The sequence below is a fragment of the Sorex fumeus genome, unplaced genomic scaffold (genome assembly GCF_029834395.1).
Source record: "Sorex fumeus unplaced genomic scaffold, SorFum_2.1 ptg000111l, whole genome shotgun sequence".
Classification (NCBI taxonomy): domain Eukaryota; kingdom Metazoa; phylum Chordata; class Mammalia; order Eulipotyphla; family Soricidae; genus Sorex; species Sorex fumeus.
In genome coordinates, this window is record NW_026606168.1 from 8,192,380 (window position 1) to 8,217,297 (window position 24,918).

Genomic DNA, 24,918 nt, shown 5'->3' on the forward strand with positions numbered 1-24,918 from the left:
TTACTTACAAGATGATATAAGTTCTTGAGTCCTTGTACACTTTTCTAGTAGAGGTTTTGAAGTTTCCTTTTTGAGATCCTGTGTGGTACTGGTACAGAGATCATTCCATTTCCAATGGGCAAAGACGTGTTTTTGAGGTTTTAAACCTGTTGATATAAAATGTGCATTTAACCATAGATATATGAATTGTGATATGTACATTTGTTAATGCATTTATAAGTTTTGTATTTTTCATTAGCACAATACTCTTGTGAGAAGTGACAATCTCAAGGTTCACAAGAGGGAAACTTTACATAGAAATATTAACATTTTACTATATAAATCAGCAATAAACAGTTAAAACTCAGTATTGTCTTCTGTCTCACAAAGATAAACATATGCTAGGATATATGAAGAGATTAATTATTGTGGAAACATGTAAAGAACCAGTATTTGACAATAATATAGCCAAACAGCAGTTAATAAAATATTCATTAAAATTTATCTTGTAAGTATTTTTGTTTGTTTTGGGGCCACACCCAGTGATTCTCAGGGGTAACCCCTTGCTCTGCACTCAGGAATTACTCCTGGTAGGGTTTGGGGGGGAACATATGGGATGTCAAGGATCAAACTTGGATTGTCTGCATACAAGACAAGCACCCTGCCTGCTTTACCATCACTACAGTCCCTATCTTATAAATATTTTTTGTTTGATTTTTAAGTATTTTTATTAAGGTATCATGGGCTGGAGCAATAGCACAGCGGGTAGGGCATTTGCCTTGCACGCGGCCGACTCGACCGACCGAGGTTCAATTCCTCGGCCCCTCTCGGAGAGTCCGGCAAGCTACTGAGAGTATCTCGTCTGCACGGCAAAGCCTGGCAAGCTACCCATGACATATTTGACATACTAAACACAGTAACAAGTGTCACAATGGAGATGTTACTTGGCCCACTTGAGCAAATTCATGAACAACAGGACGACCGGTACAGTGACAGAGTTATCATAGTTTATAATATCACTAAAGTTGCAAATATTTGTTAATAAAGAAATAGCATAAATTTAGTAGAATTGTTTTCTGAGCACTGATGAACGTTGCCTTGGATATTAATCCCTTATAGAATAAGAATAATGATGTGCAAATATAGAATACATGCAAACATAGAATAATGATGTGCAAATATCTTTCATCATTCAGTAGGATGCATTTTAATTGTATTTTTTTGTTTGTTATGGGGCCATATGCAGCGTGCTCAGGGCTTACTCCTGGCTCTGCAATCATGGATCACTCCTGGCAAGTCTTGGGGGACAGCAGGGGCCTCTGGGGCTCGAACCTGGGTAGAGTACATGCAATATAAGAGCCTTACACATTGTACTATTTCTCCAGCCTGTATTTTAATTGTTTATAGTTTCTTTTGCTGTACAAAAACTTGTCTATTTACTGTTATTGCATTGTTTATTTTTGCTTGCTTTTATGTTTATCGTTATCACAAATCCCCAAAACAAATCTCTAATGCTAATATAATGGAGCATATAGTATAATTATGTCCCTTATAATTTGGGGTGTTAAATAAATATATTTAATCTATTTTGAGTTCATTTTTATTTGTGGGTTTAGAGAATAGTCCAATGTCTTTCTTTAGACAAGAAAAAGAAAACAAAGTGATCTAAAATGGAGAAGAGGTTAAACTCAGGTTTGCAGATGATTCAGATATTAGAGTCATCTGATTAAAAAAAAATCTCTCTTTTGTTTTTTTATCAACATACCTGGTGGTGCTCAGGATTTACTCCTTGCTCTGTGATCATGGATCAGGGAACCATAAGCATTTCTGGGGACTAAACTTGGTTCAGTGGCATGCAAGGCAAATGCCTACCTGCTGGATTATTTATCTGGCCCCATCTGACACAATTTTTAAGAAGTTACAGTAAAAATAATTGAGCAATGATGAACATACTTGAAACAAACAGGGCAGGGAGAACAGTTTTAGCAAATTGAACATATGAAAAAGAGCTAAGTGGGAATTTTATTACTAAAATAATAACTGAAACTTTAAAAAGTATTGTGTGTTCTTCATTATAATGGAGTGCTTATAGAAATGAACCAGAGAATGGGAAAACAGAATAATAGAAATTACCTATTTTTAATTTTTAAATAAGGCTACAAGTCATATCCTTAGGAAACTTACTGACCAAGATTTTTATTTACTTCAGTTAAAACTACCCATTCCAATAGCTATGTAGAATGAGGCATATGTCTATTAGTGCCTTTGTCTTTGCATGTGGAATAAATAGCCTACTTGGTGGATCTATAGAAAAGCAAAACAGACATGTTTGCTGGATTTACCATTAGATTTCAACACTTTTTTAAAAATTTTTATTAGTGAAACACCATGAGGTACAGTTGTCGACTTAAAAATTTTTGTGCTTGGGTTTCAGTTATACAATGATCGAATACCCATCCCTCCACCAGTGCCCATTCTCCACCACCACTGATCCCAGTATCCCTCCCATTGCCCCCTCCTCCATCCCACCCTGCCTCTGTGGCAGGGCATTCTCTTTTGTTCTCTCTCTCCTTTTGGTGCTGTCAACACATTTCTTATAAATCTCCTGACTATTCCTGAAGGAATAGAATTTTTCTCTCTTCAGTATTTCAGTTCTATGACTCCTATGTACACGTACGTAACTCAAAAACCAAGACTACATCCAGTAATGACTAATTGTATGAGAAGTGAATTGGCTTTCAAATCTATCTAATATTTTTTCCCATAAATGTTGACAGTGTTCGATAGCTTTAAAAGTTTTATCTTGAGGAGCCAGAGCAATAGTACAGTGGCTAGGACTTTTGCCTTGCACACGGTTGACCTGGGTTCCATCTCTGGCATCCCGTATGGTCCCCCAAACACCGTCAGGAGTAATTCCTAAATGGAGAGCCTGGAATAACTCCTGAGAAACGCTGAATGTGACCCAAAAAGCCAAAAGAAAGAGATTTTTCCTTGAAAATATGCACTACATTTATGTAATTAATTTCTGTGATAATTAACTATTCTTCAACGATTGAGTGGTCTATAAAATTATTGTCTAAAATAAATAGCCAATTAATTTTGACCTAAAATTTTTCATAAGTAAATAATAATTATTTTAAAACACAGGCAATGAGATAGCATGGATTGTAAGGCATAGTTACTACCGTTTCTTTTGATGTAATTACTTTTTTTAATGTTGGGGGCACCAAGGCTGAAACCCAGAGCATCATACATGTGAAACAAGCATACTGAGCAACTTTCTTGGCCAAAACTACCAATTTTTTAATAGAGTAAAAAAATACTGAAGTCCAAAAGTTTTAGGTACCAAAATAAATGATCAATGCGTAAATGAGATGTTTATACCTGACAACCAAAGAAAGACGGTATTCACTAACTCTTTTGTAAATGCTTCATCAAAGAGTTCACAGGATTCTGGAAATGCTTTCTGGAATGTTACATAGATAGCTTGTGACAAATAGTCAGGGTATACCTACAAGAAAGAGTCTTATGAGAACGTTTTCACACTTTTTTGGTTATGTGTCTCAAGTACTACAAATATCAAAATTTGTTTGTTGAGTGGGTGATCTTCACAAGACATCCAACCTCTCAGTTACTCTGGGTTGTCTAATCAGTTGAAGAGATTGATTAGACACAAAGTTCATAAAGTGCTTTATAAAATGATGGTTTCTAAAAGATAGACTAACTTAAAAAATTACTGTTATAGTAAAGGAACAAATATGATAACCTCTCAGTTATCTGTATTACAAATCATGAATGCCCCAAAACTGGGGAGGCATGGGACACAGAGACAGAGAGAGAGAGAGAGAGAGAGAGAGAGAGAGAGAGAGAGAGAGAGAGAGAGAGACTGTCATAGGCTGGGGGAAAGTGGCGGGAGGAAAACTGGGGACACTGGTGGTGGGAAATATACACTAATGGGTGTTGAAACACCGTATGACTAAAACCAACCATGAACGACATAGTCTATCTCTATCTCTGTCTCACGGTGATTTAATTTATAAAAATTAGTGGTACCTATGCTACAATTCAGGCAATTTTTTGTTCCAAACAATAAAATGTATTAACATACATGTTCAGGTCATTATTTTTACTTTATTAGCACTGTCCTCCTGTTGTTCATCGATTTGCTCGAGCAGGCACCAGTAACGTCTCCATTGTGAGACTTGTTACTGTTTTTGGCATACCAAATACGCCACGGGGATCTTGCCAGGCTCTGCCATGCAAGCACGATACTCTCGATAGCTTGCTGGGCCGGCCTTGTGCAAGGCAAACGCCCTACCCACTTACTTTATTAGCTCTACAACAATTAGCATAACCAGATACTTTCTATGCTTACCTGAATGAATGCATCCTTCTGATTTACAGGTATGCTCGTGAATAGCATTGCATAACTTTCTGACATTCTATCAAATAAGAAAGCTTGATTTTCTTTATCAGGCTTAAAATACAAAGCATGTATGGCGTTAATATAATTTACATCACAATTAAAATTATTATGTTTTTTATAATTACAGCAGTTTAATCAATTTTCAAAAGGCAAATTAGTACTACATAATGAAATGATGCATAGCATTGGGCATCGACCCACCTGAATTTCAATGGTAATCTGTACATAGCTGCATTACCACAGCAAGCTAATTAAATCTCTTTTCCTCAAATAAAAAATGTAGTTATAAGTATATCTGCACTGCACTGTCCTCCCATTTTTCATCGATTTGCTCGAGTGGGTCCAGTAACATCTCCATAGTGAGACTTGTTGTTACTGTGTTTGGCATATTAAATACATCCCGGGGACCTTGCCAGGCTTTGCTGTGCGGGCAAGATACTCTTGGTAGCTTGCTGGGCTCTCCGAGAGGGGTGGAGGAATCGAACCCGGTTCAGCCGGGGCGGCTGCGTTCAAGGCAAAAGCTGTACCACTGTGCTATCACTCCAGCTCATAGGTATACCTATGTAAAAATAATATATTAAAATTAAATAAGGACAAAGATCATGCTTGTTTGACTTTATATATTAAACCTTTTTTTCCAAATAAAATATCTTTTAATAGTAATTATTTACAGTGGGTTTTCTGTTTTGTATTTATAAGCATGTTATAGTATGAAGTAACATTATAACTTCACAATAAATACAGTGTTTCATTCCAGTAATCTTTTTTGATAATAATCAAAACCCAGAATATTAAAAAAATCTATATTAAACCTAAGTTTTCTGAAAAAACTGTAGATTTAAAGCAGAATTTCTTACATATGTGGAGTACTCAAAATTCAAATTCTGTGAAAGGATCAAGAAAAGAATCTTTTGGGCCAGTACTACTATAACTGAGAATTTAATTATAATTTAAAAATAAGTTAAAATATCATTGTACCTTAAATTTATAGAGAAACCACCACCAAAAAGAGTCAATCAAAAGAGCAATGGAAGATGGTAAAAGAAAATGAGACTTCCAAATCTTAAAAACTTTTACCTGTGAAATAAAAAACACAAAGATAAAATTAAATTTTATTTAAAATATTAATAATATTAATAGAAATTGTCCTTATAAGCAGAAATTGACTATATAAAGCAGTCAAAAACTGGAAATATACAAAGCATTTTAACATTTGCTTAAAAATAAACGGCTGGAGAGATAATCAGTGAGCAGGGCTCTTGCATTGCATGCAGCAACCCAGAATTAGTTCCCCAGACACACATATGATCCCAAAAGCACAGAGCCAGGAGTAGACCTTAAGCATTGTTGGAATTGAGCCAAAAACCAAAAAATTTTAAAAAATATTAAAATTCCTCCACCCCTCTCGGAGAGCCCGGCAAGCTACCGAGAGTATCTTGCCCGCACGGCAGAGCCTGGCAAGCTACCCGTGACGTACTCGATATGCCAAACACAGTAACAACAAGTCTCATGAAGGAGACGTTATTGGGTTTGCTCAAGCAAATCAATGAACAACGGGAGGACCGTGACGACCGTGATGACTAAAATTTCTAGTAACCACTTTATAACAAGTAAAAAAATCTACAAATGAATTTACAAATACAGAAACAATATAATTATAAAATTATTAATACAATGTTTTACATTCTTATTTGGTACAATGTCTCTAAACATGGTATATATTTTAGGCTTATAACACATTTCAATTTGAACAATTCGATTTCATCATAAATACTAGGTCAGTATGTACACTTCATAAAATACATTATATATTTTTTGTGATCATTATGAAAAGTTTTTCAATATTTAATGCAAATATTAGTTTCTAAGCTATATATATAATTTTGTATAAATAAAAAGAGGAAAAGGTAGTTACAGTCACATTTCAAATGCTCAACAATAATATTTGACTATATTATTGTGAAGATTAGAAAAGAAAAGATTATTTTCTCTCTGTATGTGAGAGACCAGGGTTCAATCCCTGAAACACATGGTCACCAGCACTAACTGAAGCTATTAGGCACTGAATCCATTTCAGAGATCTGTTGAAATGAAATCTCTTTGGGGATGCAAGGAGCATTGTTCAAGCATTCAGGGAACAAAAATATTAATGTGTCTTTGAAGTGGTTGAGAAATCAGTACCGATAACCACTCAATTCTTGTTTCACCCCTGCAAATCACTGAAATATGGTCTGGTTTCCTACCTATGCTTGCATCTTCTTTCCAACAGACAATTCTGAAGGGGTACAATTAAAATATTCCTCAGATACTTGGAGGCTCAAAATGGGTTGTTGGGAAAAGTTCTCATAAGTTATGCTGGGACTAAAGAGTAAGCTACAAAACCGAAGCTGATAAATCAGGAAGAGGGAGCATGTAATGCTACCCACACCTATCAAGTCTGTGTCTACTAGGAATCTCAGATTCTCCAGACCATAACACTGAGACCATAATACATTCTCCTCTAGTGATCAAGGTAAACACCCCACTCTTCCTGCTAAACTTCATTTCCAAAGAATTAAATCTTGCAAAAATATATCATAACTTAAAGTAAAATAAAAATATGCTCCATTTCGGGGGTATGGTGCTGCTAGCAGGTCAGTCTGTACCTGTGAGGTGAGTGCATCAGCAGACTGATGGCATCTTCAGACTTCCAGATACGCCAAAATTGCTGCTGTGCCTTTGGCCAGACCCCAAAATCTTGGGGCAAAGTTTACCAAGAAAGTAAATGGCCAAAATTAGATATGTGGGAGACACACCCATAAACCACCTCTGGTTCAGCTATATAATTGGAGGCAAGGCCTCTCTGGTTCCTGATCGAACTGCTTAATGGCCATGATCCCAGAGACTCAGAAACAAATCTCAAAACCCAATGGCTTTTGGCAGGATGAGGGTGGAGCTGGCCCTTTCCTCCCTGTCCCAAGTCGCTGCCAACGAATGGCCTTTTTGGCTCCTGATCAAGCTGCTTAACGGCCTGGTCCCAGAGATTCAGGAACAAATCTTGGAACCCAGCAAGTTTTGGCAGAAATCCCTCCAGGTTTAATTGTTAAAATTTAGGAATTTCAAAATCGCACGGCCACTACTGCAGCCGCGTGACATCATATGTTATTCATAGCCAGAAATAGAAAACAAATTGTCTACTGTTGATTTTTCAGCAGATCTGAGTGTTGGATTAAAATCCCAAATAAAAATAGTGGGTCTGGTGTCAAAATATTGAATGCAATCAAAGTAGAAAAAGAGTAATGTGAAAATCATCTGCCCCACAAGTAGGGGGAGGGTGTGGGATGAGGGTATTACTGGTGTTTTTGGTAGTGAAGAATGGGCACTGGTAAAGGTACAGGTGTTTCATTGTATGACCGAGACTTAAACCCGAAAGCTTTGTAACTGCTCTCATGGTGATTCAATAAATAAAATTATAAAAAATTAAAAAATGCTCCATTTGAGAATTACAATCTCTATTTTTAATATATTTTATATATAGAGATCATTATTCTCAAAAAGTACCAAGTATATGAAAATAGAGTAAAATTCACTTACATCCAGCTTTTGGGCTTTTAAAATAAAAAGATAAATTCGTTCAGCATCCAAATGTCTGGGTAGTGAAGTAAGTTCACTTGCTTTAAATCCTGCAAAGTTGAAACCCTAGAAAGAGGAAAATGTCACAGAACAGTCATTACTCTTAATTACAGCATTCATATATTATTAGAGAAGACATGTAATTATTTATAATTAATTAACAGTTATTTTACTTCTTTTTACTAAAATAAGTGAAGAGTATTATCCCAAATATTCTAAGATCTTCATATTTCCTTCCCCTCTGAAATTAAGAGCCCTAATGAATTCATATATTAATATAAAAATTAAACAATCATAGCACTGCACTGTCCTCCTGTTTTTCATCGATTTGCTCGAGCGAGCCCAGTAACATATCCATTTTGAGACTTGTTGTTACGGTGTTTGGCATATCAAATATGTCACGGGTAGCTTGCCAGGCTCATATTGCAGAACAAATTGTGACATGAATCGAATAATCAAGAGTTTTAACTTGGGCCAGTGCTGTAGGGGCACTTGCTGTGCACGTGGTTGACCTGAGTTAAATTCTTAGTGCCATATATGGTCTGCCTAAGCCCCACCAGGAGTGAACACTGCATGCCAGGAGTGACTCCTTAGTGCAGAACCAGCTATAAATCCCAAGAACTGCTGGGTGTGGCCCGAAAATCAAAATAAAAAAAATTCTTTTAACTAAAGCACATATAAAGAGATGGATTAGACAGAAAAAGAAACATCTGTGCCTATTTCCAATTCTCTTTCCCAGGGCTCCTACAGATATTTATTTATAAGTGTATCTACATTGTTGTAAACAATCTTATCTCCACATAATCTTATATAACAAGAAAGTTAAATACCTCTATATTTTTCTCCGTCTTCATTTCAGGTGAAAGCTGAAAAACATTTAAACTCTTTAACAGTCTAAATGCTTTTTTAAAATTCTACATATTTTTTAGCATGTGTGTATGTGTGTGTGTGTGTGTGTGTGTGTGTGTCCCATAGTGAAGCACAAAGTATTGTTTCTATTAAATGTCAGAAATATAAAGATGGTCCTTAATTTCAGGATAGTCATAGCACAAGATGGAAATCAAAATACATTACAAACAAAATATAAAGATTGGGGTGAATCTAGATTTATAAGTAAACTACGTATTGCAGTTTGATTTCACTGAGAAATGGACATAGAATGACTGCACTCATTTGTGGAATATAAAGTAACACAATGGGAGATTAACACCAAAGATAGTAGAAATAAGGGCCAGGAGGATCACTCCACAGCTTAAAATCTGGCCTCACATGCTGGGGGAAAAGGCAGCTGGGATAGAGAAGGTACCACTAAGTAAATGATGCTTGGAAGGCTCGCTTGGGATGGGAGATGCATGCTGAATGTAGACTATAGATCAAACATGATGGCCACTTAGTACCTGTATTGCAAACCATAACACCCAAAAGGAGAGAAAGTAAAAGCTAAAACAGTAAAGTGCCTGCCACAGAAGCAATAGGGTGTGTGTGGGGTGGGAGGTGGATAGCGGGAGGGATACTGGGAACATTGGTAGTGGAGCGTGGGCATTGGTGGAGGGATGGGTACTCGATCATTGTATGACTGAAATGTAATCACCAAAGTATGTAAATCTGTAATTGTATCTCATTGGTGATTCATTAAAAAATAAATTAATGGGGGTATGGTGCCGCCAGCAGGTTAATCTATACCTGTGAGGTGAAAGGATCAGCAGCCTGATGGTACCATCAGACTTTCAGATACCCCAAAATTGCTACGGTGCCTTTGGCCAGAGCCCAAAAACTTGGGGCAAAGTTTCCCAAGAAAGTAAATGGCCAAAAGTTAGGTATGTAGGAGACACACCCACAAACCACCTCTGGCTCAGCTATATAATTGGAAGCATGGCCTCTCTGGTTCCTGATTGAACTGGTTAACGGCCATTATCCCAGAGACTCAGAAACGAATCTCGGAACCCAAAGGCAGAAATTTGTCCTGTTCCTGCAGTAGGTTACTGGTGCTGGGCCACTCCAGGTGGGAATAGGTTTCGTGCCTTGGCCTATTCCCCCGGTGGCCCAGTGACCACCATCCTCCAGAGGCCACTGGACAGTCAGGTTTGGGTGCAGTGACGAGACAGGTGAGGCCTCACCAGATGGTGGAACCGGCCCTTCCTCCCCATCCAAATGAGACCCCGAGTCGCCGCCTACAAACGGCCTCTCTGGCTCCTGATCAAGCTGATTAACGGCCATGATCCCAGAGACTCAGAAACAAATCTTGAAACCCAGTGGTTTTTGGCAGAAATGCATCTGGACCGCATACAAGGTGGCCACCGCCTCAGAGCTTATAGGAAAGCCAGGTATGAGCCTATGGTGATGGGGCAACTGCAGTCTCATGAGAAGGGGGGAGGTACCAGCTTGTCCGTCACGCCCTACTGAGGTCATGAGTTGCCCCCCACGAGCAGCTCTCCGGTACGGGCATGGATCCAGAGGCAAAAGGACTTAATCCAGAGCCCGGCAGCTTGTGGCAAAAAAGTGAATGGACCATGTGTTAAAACTATGGCGCCATGCCTCCCTGGGAGGGAAAGGGTGTTGCTCCCTTCTGCCTTTTCCCCCCTGACAGCAGGTGGCCACCGCCTCAGAGCTTATAGGAAAGCCAGGTATGAGCCAGCGGTGACGGGCAACTGCAGTCTCATGGGAGGGGGGGAGCAGTACCAGTTCATCCTTCACACCCTACCGAGGTCACGAGTTGCCCCCATGAGTGGCTCTACGGCACAGTCATAACACCAGACACGCAGAAACCAATCTCGTAATGATCTGGCTCTTTGCAGAAATCCAAAATCATTATATGATTCTCAAAACCAGCTATAGAACACAAAGTATTTCACAATGTCTTTTCAGCAATTCTGATTGTTGGGGGGGGGGGGATTCTAAGCAATAATGGTGCATCTTTTGTCAAAATAATGAATCTAATCAATGTAGAGAAAAGTTTAGTGGAAATCATCTGCCTCACAGGCATTGGGAGGGGTGGGAGGGGGGTATATTGGCGTTCTTGGCAGTGAAAAATGAGTACTGGTAAAGGGAAAGTTGTTTGATCATTGTATGACCGAGACTTAAACCTGAAACTTGGTAACTTTTTCCGCAGTGATTCAATAAATAAATAAATAAATATAAGAAGTAAAATAAATAAATAAATAAAATTATGAAAAAATTAATTAATTAAAACAAAAAAAGAAAGAAATGGACGCTGAGTTTGGTGTCCAGAGTATTTATTGGATATGTTTGGTGTCCAGAGTATTTATTGGATATGTTTTGGGATCAATATTTATGAAAGACCAAGGAAAAAGTGGGAGTGGGAACATGGAGAAGACAGCAAGTCTCGTATACTCAATTGACCTTAAGAGCTCAAGACTCATTACAGTTCTGCATTAGGACTAACTAGTCAGATGTTTTTACCTCCTGTCACTGGATATGGGTAGTTCCAGAAAGGTACAGCCTCAGGAAAAAGGATTTTTCTGGTGGTGCTGCAACATTTAATATTCTGAAAGCAGATGGGTGCTCTCAAACAGCACTAACTAGCACCTGAGGCAATAGGCCATTCCGTGAAGGGTGGTACATTTCCACCTCAACTCCACAGTCTCTATACACAGAAACAGACTGCCTTCAATAGTATGCTATAGCTTTCAATCTAGCCATGTTGGTCTATTGTTCTTATTTTGATATTCCAATTTCTCCAGAAATAATGAAGCTTACACACATGTCTATTTCAGAGGAGGGTAATCAAAAAACAAAATTGAAAGGATTACAACATGCTAGTAATACAATGAGAATCATACTACTGGTATTTTAAAAAGTACGTAATAAGTAAAGTAAAAGTAAAGGCCCTCCCGTTGATCGTCGATTTGCTCGAGCGGGCCCAGTAACGTCTCCATTGGAGACTTTGTTGTTACTGTGTCTGGCATATCGAATACTCTCGGTAGCTTGCCGGGCTCTCCGAGAGGGGCAGAGGAATCGAACTCGGGTCGGCCATGTTGGCTGCATGCAAGGCAGACGCCCTACCTGCTGTGCTATCGCTCCAGCCAAAAAGTATGTAATAGAATAAAAAATAGTTTTTAGGGATTTCCTCGAAATGCCCTCCCGTTGATCGTCGATTTCCTCGAGCGGGCCCAGTAACGTCTCCATTGGAGACTTTGTTGTTACTGTGTCTGGCATATCGAATACTCTCGGTAGCTTGCCGGGCTCTCCGAGAGGGGCGGAGGAATCGAACTCGGGTCGGCCATGTTGGCCGCTTGTAAGGCGAACGCCCTACCCGCTGTGCTTTAGGGAAAGTGGTATAAATTTTTAAAAAAATTTTATTAGTGAAACACCATGAGGTACAGTTGTAGACTTACAAATTTTTCTGTTTGGGTTTCAGTTATACAATGATAGTGTACCTATCCCTCCACCAGTGCCCATTCTCCACCACAACTAATCCCAGTATTCCTCCCACCCCCCATCCCCCCATCCCACCCCACCTTTGTGGTAGGGTACTTCCTTTTGTTCTCTCTCTCCTTTGGGGTGCTGTGGTTTGCAAAAGTGAAAATGACTGGCAATCATGTTCAGTCTATAGTCTACTTTCAGCATGCATCTCCCACCCTGGGCGGATCTTCCCAACACCCTTTATTTGGTGCTCCCTTCTTTATCTGAGATGCCTTTACCCCTAGAGTGTGCAGCTGGCTTCCAAGCCATGGAGTAAACCTTCTGGTACTTATCTTGGCTATTCTTGGGTGTTTGTTTCCTATTTTGTTACTTTATGTTCCCCAAATGAATGCAATCTTTCTATGTCTGTCCCTCTCTTTCTGACTCATTTTGCTTAGCATGATACTTTCCATGTAGTAGAAAGCGGTATAAATTTTCATATGATGCCAGAGACTGGGAAAAGTGAGGCAATGCTTATGATAAAACTGGTAGCTTCATATCTGGTAAAGTAGGTGATTTACTAATAAGCAATGTGTGGGCCCCAAATTAAAGTCATGTTGAAATTTTAAAAAATAACATTAATTGAAGTGAATGGATTAGTGGTGGCACTGAAATTCAGCATCATACAACCTTAAAATGTATTTTCGAACAGGGCCAAGTTTCTAAAAGTAATTCAAAAACTATAATTCTAATAAAAATTCTTAGAAAAAAAGTTAGAGAAATTCTAAGGATAATAATAGAGAAGAATGCATTTTTCTCTAAAATTTTTTCAAAATAATTTTTTCCAAAGAAAAAGAACTGATATGGGGCCTGCACTACCAAGTATAATCTATTCTAAATATTGCATAACAAGAAAATGAACTACATGTACATTTAAATAAATAACTACCAATAATGTGAAAATGCCGACCTTAGACTATTGAGTCAAGTTCAATGAATCTAGTTATTTTAAGGGAATAGAAAGATATAGAATAAAATATTTTAAAATAGTAGTATTGATCTGTGAATTTATAATTATATTTTTGTGAAAGTACAAATTTTTCAGGAAGATTAAAACAGTTACTATACCATTATCTTCTCTTTCTTCTTGTGCTTCTTTATAGGTGACTTGCATCCTAGAACTTTTTCAAAAGAAAATTTTAAAATGAGAATTTATGAGATACAAATATGTCTATCTTTTAACAGTTAAAATATAAAATATTTCAAAGAAATTATATATGAGCTGTTCAACAAGTTAGTAATTTTGATAAGCATAGTATTAGATATACAAACTCTAAGTTGAATGAAATATTATCTGCTGTTTCCTTGTTCTTAAGAAAAGTCATAGTCCAACTAGTTTGCCTTTACTACTTTAACTGGCCTGGAGTGATAGCACAGTGGGTAGGGCATTTGCCTTGCACACAGCCAACATGGCCAACCCGAGTTCCATTGCTCCGCCCCTCTTGGAGAGCCCAGCAATCTACTGAGAGTATCTTGCCCACACGGGAAAGCCTGGCAAGCTACCTGTATCATATCCGATATGCTAAACACAGTAACAATTGTCGTAATGGAGACGTTACTGGGTCCGCTCAAGCAAATCGGTGAACAATGGAAGGACAGTGACAGTGACAGTGACTTCTTTAACTGAAGTTCTTCCTCAATCCCTCTCAACTGAGTAAGCCCATGTGGTTTTTTTTTCACTTTTTTTTTATTGAATCACTATGAGCTACACTTACGAAGCTCTTATGTTTGAGTTTCAGTCATACAATGACCAAACACCCATCCCAACACCAGTGCACATTTTCCACCACCAATGTCCCCAGTATCCCTCCCACCTACCCTGTCTCACTCTTCCCCTGCCTCTAGGGGAGACAATTTCCTTCTTACTCTCTCCCTCTACTTATGAAGCCCATGATTTTCAAATAGCACAGCCACTTATATTTGATTGTTTTATTATTTTTTTTAAAAAATTTTATTAGTGAAACACCATGAGGTACAGTTGTAGACTTACAAATTTTTGTGCTTGGATTTCAATTATACAATATTCAACAACCCATCCAACCACCAGTGCCCATTTTCCACCACCACTTATGCCAGTATACCTCCCACCCTCCTTCCCCCCCATCCCACCTTGCCTCTGTGTCAGGGCATTCCCTTTTGTTCTCTCTCTCCTTTTGGGTGCTGTGGTTTGCAAAAGAAACATTGAGTGGCAATCATGTTCGGTCTATAGTCTACTTTCAGCATGCATCTCCCATCCTGGGAGGATCCTCCCAACACCCTTTATTTGGTGCTCCCTTCTCTATCTGAGCTGCCTTTTTCCCTAGCATGTGCGGCTGGCCTCCAAGCCATGGAGTGAACCTCCTAGTACTCATCTCGGCTATTCTTCGGTGTTAGTCTCCTATTTTGTTACTTTATGTTCCCCAGATGAATGCAATCTTTCTATGTCTGTCCCTCTCTTTCTGACTCATTTCTCTTAGCATGATACTTTCCATGTAGTACCACTTGTATATAAATTTCATGACTTCATCTTTTCTAACAGCTCCATAATACTCCATTGTGTAGATGTACCAAAGTTTCTTTAACCAGTCATCTTTTTTCGGGCACTCAGGTTTTTTTCCAGATTCTGGCTATTGTAAAGAGTGCTGCAATGAACAAACAAGTGCAGATGTCACTTCAAATACACTTTTTTGCCTCTCTGGGATATATTCCCAGAAGTGGTATTGCTGGGTCAAGTGGGAGCTCAATTTCTAATTTTTTGAGAATTGGTCATACTGTTTTCCAAAAGGGCTGTACCAGTCGGCATTTCCACCAGCAGTTGAGGAGGGTCCCTTTCTTGCCACATTCGCACCAACACAGGTTGCTTTTGTTCTTTTGGATGTGGGCCAGTCTCTGCGGTGTGAGATGATATCTCATTGTTGTTTTGATCTGCATCTCTGATGATTAATGATGTAGAGCATTTTCTCATGTGCCCTTTTGCCATTTGGATTTCTTCTTTGAGAAAGTTTCTGTCCATTTCGTTGCCACATTTTTTGATGGGGTTGGATGTTTTCTTCTTGTGGAGTTCAACCAGTGCTTTGTATATCCTTGATATCAACCCCTTGTCGGATGTGTATTGGGTGAATATCCTTTCCCATTCAATAGACTGTCTTTGCATTTTGGTCACTCTTTCTTTTGAGGTGCAGAAGCTTCTTAGTTTAAGATAGTCCCATCTGAAAATATCATGCTAAGCGAAATGAGTCAGAAAGAGAGGGACATAGAAAGATTGCATTCACCTGGGTAATATAGAGTAACAAAATAAAGAGACTAACACCCAAGAACAGCTGTGATAAATACCAGGTTGTTCACTCCATGGCTTAGAGGCCAGTTGCACACTCTAGGGATAAAGGCAGTTCAGATAGAGAAGGTAAAGGTAAAGGCCCTCCCGTTGTTCATCGATTTGCTCGAGTGGGCCCAGTAACGTCTCCATTGGAGACTGTTGTTACTGTGTCTGGCATGTCGAATACTCTCGGTAGCTTGCCGGGCTCTCCGAGAGGGGCGGAGGAATTGAACTCGGGTCGGCCATGTTGGCTGCATGGCTGCCCGTGACGTATTTGATATGCCAGACACAGTAACAACAAAGTCTCCAATGGAGACGTTACTGGGCCCGCTCGAGCAAATCAATGATCAACGGGAGGGCCTTTACTTTACTTTACTAGATAGAGAAGGGAGCACCAAATAAAGGGTGCTGGGAAGATCTGCCCAGGATGGGAGATGCATGCTCAAAGTAGTCTATAGATCGAACATGATTGTCACCCAATGTCTCTTCTGCAGACCACAGCACCCAAAAGAAGAGATAGAACAAAAGGGAGTGCCCTGCCACAGAGGCAAGGTGAATGAACACATTTAATTTTTAAGTATTTTAGTATTTTAGGAATCAGAGAATTTTTATTGGAGAGATATATATGTAGATGTATAAATATATATCTATATATAGATGTATATATACATAGACATACATATAGACACATATATGTATATACCAATAAAATGAATTGAAATATTTTATTTGGGGGAAATTAGATCATATATCTGTGTATATTTCTGCTAGAATGACAGAATTCAGCAATTTTTTTATATTCCATTTTTATAGATGCAATCTCTGAAAATCTTATCCACTTAGATAAAATTTGAGGGGCTTATAGAAATATCAATTTCATAAAGTCCTTTTAAATTGTATATTAAATATTTCATAGACATTTGTTTGGTGTCAGGCATATTTTAAATCAGTGAAAATTTTCATTGGTCCGAAAATAAAGTGAATAGTCATCAGGAGTATTATCCAAGGGTATCACAAGGAAACTGCAAACTTGGCCAACTGTCATAAGTAAACTATAAGCTTCTTGTAAAACCAGCAGGACTGTACTACTGTACAAGAAGGGAGATATCCATGACATTGGCAACTATCGCCCAATCTGCCTAGTGTCTGTCATCTACAAACTGTTCACTCGAGTCATCCAGAATAGGATTGGCAGAACACTAGATGAAGGACAACCATGTGAGCAAGCCGAGTTCCGCAAAGGATTCAGCATCATCGACCATATACACACAATAACCAAGCTCATTGAGGTTTCTCGGGAGTTCAAGATGCCGCTCTGTCTAACGTTCATTGATTTAAAGAAGGCCTTTGATTCTGTTGAGATGGAAGTGGTCATTGAAGCCTTAGCCAATCAGGGCATTCAAACTCAATACATCAGGATCCTCCGTGAGCTGTATTACGGATTCACTACCAGGATCTCCCCATTCTACAAAGAAGTGATCATTGATGTCAAGAGAGGGGTTCGGCGGGGTGATACATTTCACCAAAACTCCTCAGTGCCACCCTCAAGAACATCATGTGACGGCTGGAATGTGAAGGAATGGGAGTGAAGATAGATGGTTGGCAACTACACCACCTCCACTTTGCTGATGACATTGTTTTAATAACATCAAACATTAGCCAAGCGGCACAAATGCTGGCCGACTTCGACCGTGAGTGTGGAAAGGCCGACTACAGCTGAATCTTACGAAGACAATGTTTATGAGAAACAGCCTCGTTCCTGACGCTCCATTCGCTTTAAACGGAACAACCATCTCCGAATGCAACAGTTATGTGTACCTAGGTCGAGAAGTCAACATGACAAATGACCTGGCACCTGAGTTGCGCAGGAGGAAGAGAGCGGCTTGGAACGCCTTCAAGAACGTTGAAGAAATAGCAAAGAGGACGAAGAACCTCCGGCTCCGGGCACATCTCTTTGATTCCACTGTTCTTCCTGCATTAACATACGTCTCAGAGACCTGGGCCCTACGCAAACAGGATGAGAACGCTACTCCGGTCTCCCAAAGAGGAATTAAAAGAGCTATGCTTGGAATATCACGTTTCACTCAAATGAAAGAATCCGGAGTTCCGACCTCCATGGACGATCAAGAATCAGGGACGCTGTCTTGTTTGCCAAGGCATCAAAATCAGATGGGCTGGTCATGTAATGAGATTTAGAGATGACCGCTGGACTAGAGCCATTACCAACTGGATTCTATGGGATGTCAAAAGACCGCATGACCGCCCACCTAACAGATGGTCAGACTTCTTCATCAAAACCATGAATGATCGATTTGAGGCTCTTCGTGTTCCTAGAACGAACAGACGCCATTGGGCTACACTAGCACGCGACAGGGACAAATGGAGACGTTACTGGCGCCCACTTGAGCAAATCGACAATTAACGGGAAGTCAAGTGATCAAGTGATAGACATTTGTTATTAAAAACAATCACTGTTAATAATCTAAAAAAAAGATAGTCCCAATTATTTATCTCTGTTTTCACTTGCTTCGCCAGTGGCGTGACATCTTTGAAGATACCATTAGCTTCAATATCATGGAGGGTTTTGACAACTTTTTCTTCAGTGTACCTTATGGATTCCGGTCTGATGTTGAGGTCTTTAATCCACTTTGATCTTACTTTTGTACATGGTTTTATGCAGAGATCTGAGCCCATTTTTTCAGTATGTAGCTGTCCAGTATTGCCAGCACAATTTGTTAAAGAGGCTTTCTTTGCTTCACTTCACATTTCTTACTCCCTTGTCAAAGATTAGATGATCATATGTTTGGGGGGAGATGTCAGTATATTCAACCCTGTTCCATTGGTCTAGCTCTGCCTTTGTTCCAGTACCATGCTGTTTTAATTATTCCTGCTTTGTAGTAGAGTTTGAAGTTAGGGAGGTTGATTCCTCCCATTTTCTTTTTCCCAAGAATTGCTTTAGCTATTTGTGGGGGCTTATTGTCCCATATGAATTTCAGGAGTGTTTGCTCCATTTCTTTGAAGAATGTCATGGGTATCATTATAGGGATCGCATTGAATTTGTACAATGCTTTGGGAAGTATTGCCATTTTGACAATGTTAATTCTCCCGATCTGTGAGCAAGGGATATCTTTCCATTTTCTCGTGTCCTCTTTTATTTCCGGAAGTTGCGTTTTGTAGTTTTCTTTTTACAGGCCCTTTACTTCCTTAGTTAAGCTGATTCCTAGGTACTTGATTTTCTGGGGCACAATTGTGAATGGGATTTTTTTTTCATGTCACTTTTTTTGTCTCTCACTATTGGCATATAAGAAAGCCATGGACTTTTGGGTACTGATTTCATAGCCTGCAACATTACTATACAAGTCTATTGTTTCTAGGAGTTTCTTGGTTGAGGTTTTTGGGTTCTCTTAATATCATATCATCTGCAAATAGTGAGAGCTTGATTTATATTTGATTGTTTTATAGTCACCTTAAATTCAAGTAATTTTAAATGTATTTATTTATTTTGCTTTTTGGGTCACACCCGGTGATGCACAGGGGCCGTTCCTAGCTCTGTACTCAGGAATTACTCCTGGAGGTGCTCAGGGGACCATATCTGATGCTGGGATTCGAAGCCGGGTCTGCTGCGTGCAAGGCAAATGCCCTACCCACTGAACTATCACTCCAGCCCCAACTTTAAATTTATTTTAAAACATCTTTAAACTTTTTTAAAAGTCCATGTTTATTTTATATTAAAACCCATTAAAATTTACAAGCTATAGTATATTGTATATGTATGTATATACACAAAGTGTACATGTATGCATTCTCCCTCTATATCCACACTTGCACATATGAAATATATGGCAATGTTGTTCATTAAATCTATAAGACATGAATGACTATTAGTAGAAAATGTATTCTACATTCATTGATCAATTCAGATAGATGAGACATTAAACATCATCATTAAACATTGTCATTACTTAAATGTATGCTTTTCAATCAATTTTGTAGTTATTGGATGCTATTGCTAAGCATTTCTTATAAACTATCCCTTCCTGATCATGTAGGTCAATTCTCATCACTTTAACTTTGGGTTTTAGGTATTTCTGTTTGTATTTGCTTTATGGAGTGGGTGGGGTTCTGGCAATACTCAGTTGCTGATTCAGTGGCTCAATACTAAGATATGAAAATGCAGTAATGCTTGGGCCCTTCAATACCAAGGATTACCTGGGTCACTCCAGTAGTGCTGGGGTTGGAGGGCCCTGGACACATCTGGAGGTGCACAGAAAAATCATGTGGTACCAGGCATACAACTGGTCTCTCTGTCCTAGATATTTCTGTTCTTGTAGTCTGACTCTTGTTGACTTCCTGACTTACTTATCTATGGTACCAATGTCAGCTGATGCACTCCTATTTTCCTCAAAATAGGCTACCTTAACTCCAGTTTAATGAAACTGACAGATAATTTTTGGCTTGTCCTAGCAATACTTTCTTTGAATTCATGTGTTTCAGGGGAACTGAAAAACTATATTGGGCCATTTTCCAAATGAAAAGATTTTTAAAATGAAGTAAGTTTATTTTTATGATTTCAGATACTTTGTATCTGAGGAATTCATTATTTACAAAACCACACAGACACACACAGAAACACACATATGGGCATTATACTATACTCATATGAAACAATATTTACATGTCCTAGTTACTAGGTTTTCCTCCTCAAATAGTTTAGATGCGTGTTTTTTCATAAAAGCCAAACATTCCGCTAATCTTGTCTCCATATTCATGGATGCATCGTATACTCGAGGAACAGTACTCCACAAATGTGAATAAATTTCAGCAACAGTACAGTCATGTTTTAGTTGTTGTAGATCATTTAGCCATTGATCCTTATTAGGAAAAATAAAATCCCTTGGCCAATAATCCTGTATTAAACATGAGAGAATACAAATAAAATTATTTAAAATTAATTTAAATGAGTTTAAAAATCAATGAAATGAATTGGGATTTTACTTCATAGTATTATTTTAATCAAATGTATTTCAAAATCATGAAACAATACTAAGATATAAAGGTTTTAAATGTTTTATAGAACACTTCTGAATTATTCAGAAAATAAATTGTGGGTTATCTATTACCAGGGGTACCATGCTTGCCTTGCATATGACCAACTTGGGTTCAATCTCCAGCACCACATATGGACCACTGAGGACTTCTAGGAGTGATCCTTGAGTACAGAGCCAGAAATAAACTCTAAACAACAGCTGGGCGAGGCCCACACCACATCCCAAATAAAGAAAATAAAAATATCTGCTGGTTTTACCATAACATTTCTAAAAAATAAACATTTTCACCTACATAATCGAAATACAAGCATCAAATACCAGGAGATTGCCATTAATGCATTCTTACTACATAATCTATTAGAGTTTCATCACCTGAATCTAAAGAATTTACTTTATTATTGCATCTTACATATAGAAGTCTTATGTCTTTAGTCCTTTGCGAGTTTGTAATGGCTTTTCAGTATTCTTTTGACCTCTACATTTATGAATATTCCAGTCCCAAATATTCTGTTTTTCTTTCCCCCCATATTGCAATTCCAATCTCCAACAGCAAATAACATAGATGATATTATCATTATATATGTACTTTTATTAGTCAGTTCTCCTGAGTAGTTAGTCTTGTTGAGGTCTGAAGGCTTGAATAAAAAATAAAGAATTATTCAGTACTCAAGAGAATAAGGCAAGCAAGTTTTATTCTGGCAGATACAAAGAACAGAGTGTTAGCAGAATCTCTTCAAGGGAGGAAGTTTCTTATTTGAGTGAAAGCAGCAGGTTAATATAAATTTTGTACTAGCTAAGCAAATCGCAGAATAAATTAGCAAAAATAGGTACAGGCAGCAGATAACTTATTATTTTGGTCAGTTCTCATAACCTACTGTATAATACAGGTTTCCAGCAGGTAGATGTTTGTGATTAGCAGATAACCTGTATGTCATGAAATTTTACTGGGGCTTTTAAGTGAAAATTGAATTCCCCGTCGATATGAATTCTCTGTTGTACTCTTTATATCTATCCTATCTACAATCAGCCTCTTCTGTATGGATGATCTACCTGCTTCGGCTCTGACCCCCCTCCTACCCCCACCCACTCCAGGCTGCACATTCTACATGAACATTCTCCTCACTCCACTTGGGCTGATTTTTCACACCACCTCATAGCCTACACTCTGAATTCCTAGAACATTCCTATTCCTAACACCCCAGTCATACATCCTCATTCTCTGAGTCTTTAGACCAGTTTTCAGTGTTGGAAAACTTTCCCAGAGTGATCTTGGTCCTCCTGCCATTTAGATTTTGTAAGTGACCTCTCTCATACACTATTGAGATATCAATTAAAAAGACATACAGACATCTGGGAAGCATAAGTCTAAACTGTAGGACATAAATAAATACAGTTAGAAAGTAAACAATATTGTCATATATTCTTTAAGATGTAAATATACCAGTTGGAATAACAGCAAAATTGTATGAAAAATATACTTTTTTGAATAAAATCCAGAGTTTGGCTTTTTTAAGAGTGAAAAGTAGAACAGAATACTGACAAGAGGGGATAGCTATAACATCTACCAAAGGACATACATATTTAGATATTTTTCTCCACTAAAACATATTTTTTGAATTTATATTTAAGTATTTTCCTGAGCTTTACATATCCACATAACTTAAAAAAAAAGAGTCATGGGCACATAAAGTAAAATGCTTTACTTACCCAATTTTGATTTTTAAGAAATTCTTCAACAGTTTTTGGAGGTCGCTAATAAAAAAATTCAATATTTCTCATTAACAAAAATTCAAATTATTTATACATAATTGCCTATACACAATTACAAAATAAAAATAACCCTTGTCTTAGTTTATAATTTTCAGAGCTATACAATATTGCAAAATAAATATTCACTCTGGACTTTGAAAAGGAACAGAAATCAGCATTTAAATTTTGAGCCACCAAAGCAAATTCTCTTAAAGGGCTTCTCTTTTATACACAGCTCCTAGAGCTAAACGCCACAAGAATCCTTACTGAATGTCTTCATTTCAAATTCCTACCAGAGATTCTAGACATTTGAGCTATGTTGGAAGTTGTGAACATTCAATACAGTACCAGCAACATAATCACATGATTCTCTTGTGGATGTGATAAAGATAACTGAAGTAATTGAGATTTTCAGTATAATAAGTGAAAAGCACGTTTTTACTAGTAGTATCTTTGCAAGTCAAAAGTTTTTTTTCATTAAACTAATTTAAATCAAAAGCTGTTATTTCTTTTCCTTGTGGTAAAGACTGACAGAGACATTCTATTCTCCCTTCTGCTTTGAAGGATGAAATCCCAAGTTCTTTGTTCTTTCCCTTCAATCTCCTCTTGTAATATTTAATGTTTGTGTCCAATATCAAATTGAAAGTCACTTTTTCTAGAAAATTTTCCTTTTTCTTTCATTCTGTATGATAACACACAGAAAATTTGTATCTCCAAGCAGTGAGCATCTATAATATAACCACTGCTAAACTGTCAGAATTTCATAAATCAGTTGGCCCTGGGTTAATGTATAAGTACTTGTAGTGTGAATAAAATAATGGAGTAAATGTATAGGGAAATGTCAAAAATGTAAGCTATTAAAAAAAATCAAAACACTTTTAGAAGATGGAAAACCCGTGAGAGATAAGAAAACATAAGAGCAATTCAGAATAACTTAATGTAATACTTTAGTGGTTTGATGAGGACATGGCTGGAAAGATCACATTTTAATGTACTGAAACACATTTTTCACAACAAAAGATAACTAAGAAAACAAAATAATAGGTCATGTTTTTAAAAAATAATTACACATTTGAAGTGGAAGAGAATATTTTATTCTTTTAATATTATTTAAGTTCTAAGGCTATAATACATAGATGATAATATAATAAAGAATATATATTAATAGTGCTTTAAAGATAAGTGTTCAGGGGCTGGAGAGATAGCACAGTGGGTAGGGTGTTTGCCTTGCATGTGGCCGACCCAGGTTCGAATCCCAACATCCCACATGATCCCCTGAGCACTGCCAGGAGTAATTCCTGAGTACAGAGCCAGGAGTAACTCCAGAGCATTGCCGGGTGTGACCCAAAAAGCAAAAAATTAAAAAATTTCAAAAGATAGGTGTTCAGATACAAAAACGGATAGAGTTGTAGACAGAGAAAGAGGGAAATAAAACACCTGCCACAGAGGCAGGCTGTGGGGTGATGGTGGGGGAGTGATGGGAGAGAAACTGGGGACACTGATGCTGGGAAATGTACATTGGTGGAGAGATGGGTGTTGAAATACTATACACCTGAAACCTAATCATAAACAGCTTTGTAAGGGTGTGTCGCACAGTAATTCAATCAAAAAAATAAAATTAAATAAAAAAAGAATTATGGAAAACATGAGATGGACTTAACCAATTGAGAAGGGTAAAAAATAAGGGAGATGGTGTTTAATTATCAGAAAAATGTTCATGATATAATGACTTCAAAGACAGTGAGTAGACTAATTTGGCTAGAAGGAATCTTCACATTTTGAAATGCACTGAATAAAAAGGGGGCAAATTAAAACTACTTAAATTTTGACTCCTTTTTTTAATGGCTGTCAAATTACTTTTAGTAATTTGAAACATCAAAATAATATCCATACATCAACTAAAGACAATTTGAACAATAAGTTCAGGAAATGAAAGTTTTTTGAAAGTTTTAGTTTATTTCAATATAAAAATTTTTAACTTCTCTAAGGGTAAAATTAAAAGGAAAAAAGACATAAAGTAATTCCATGTAAAATGATGTAAGATAACATTTCCATTTCTGGTAGGATGCAACATACCTATGTTTCCTTGGTTACAAGAAAAAAACTGGAGAAAATTAAACTATTTTTATTTGGCATTAGTGAAGAGCAGTGGATGCCAATAAGCAGGACTGTATACATAATTTGTTCAAAATCACAAATTTTCAGAAGGTAACAGTAAACTGTTAGACCCAGTGTAAGGTCCTTCAAATCATGAGGCCCTTTCCAATTGTATTAGTTGAAAGTCCAAATACCTACCCTTCATCCTTGAGAGCGTTAAATAGTGCCATTTTCCTTACCTGTCTGAAATAAAGTTTGTACAGATTTAGAAGGGAATTTTGGTTTAACAT

The 24,918-nt window shown here is 37.7% G+C and overlaps 1 protein-coding gene across 1 annotated transcript; it reads right to left on the reverse strand.

The window, feature by feature from the left end:
* Positions 1-24,918, reverse strand: FAM227B (family with sequence similarity 227 member B). The gene is made up of 9 exons (XM_056135374.1): positions 24,868-24,918; positions 22,490-22,534; positions 20,410-20,641; positions 13,508-13,560; positions 8,848-8,883; positions 7,979-8,083; positions 5,384-5,482; positions 3,364-3,490; positions 1-146 (listed from the first exon to the last, which is right to left on the reverse strand). The coding sequence occupies exons 1-9, from the start codon at positions 24,916-24,918 to the stop codon at positions 1-3; spliced, it is 894 nt and encodes a 297-aa protein (XP_055991349.1).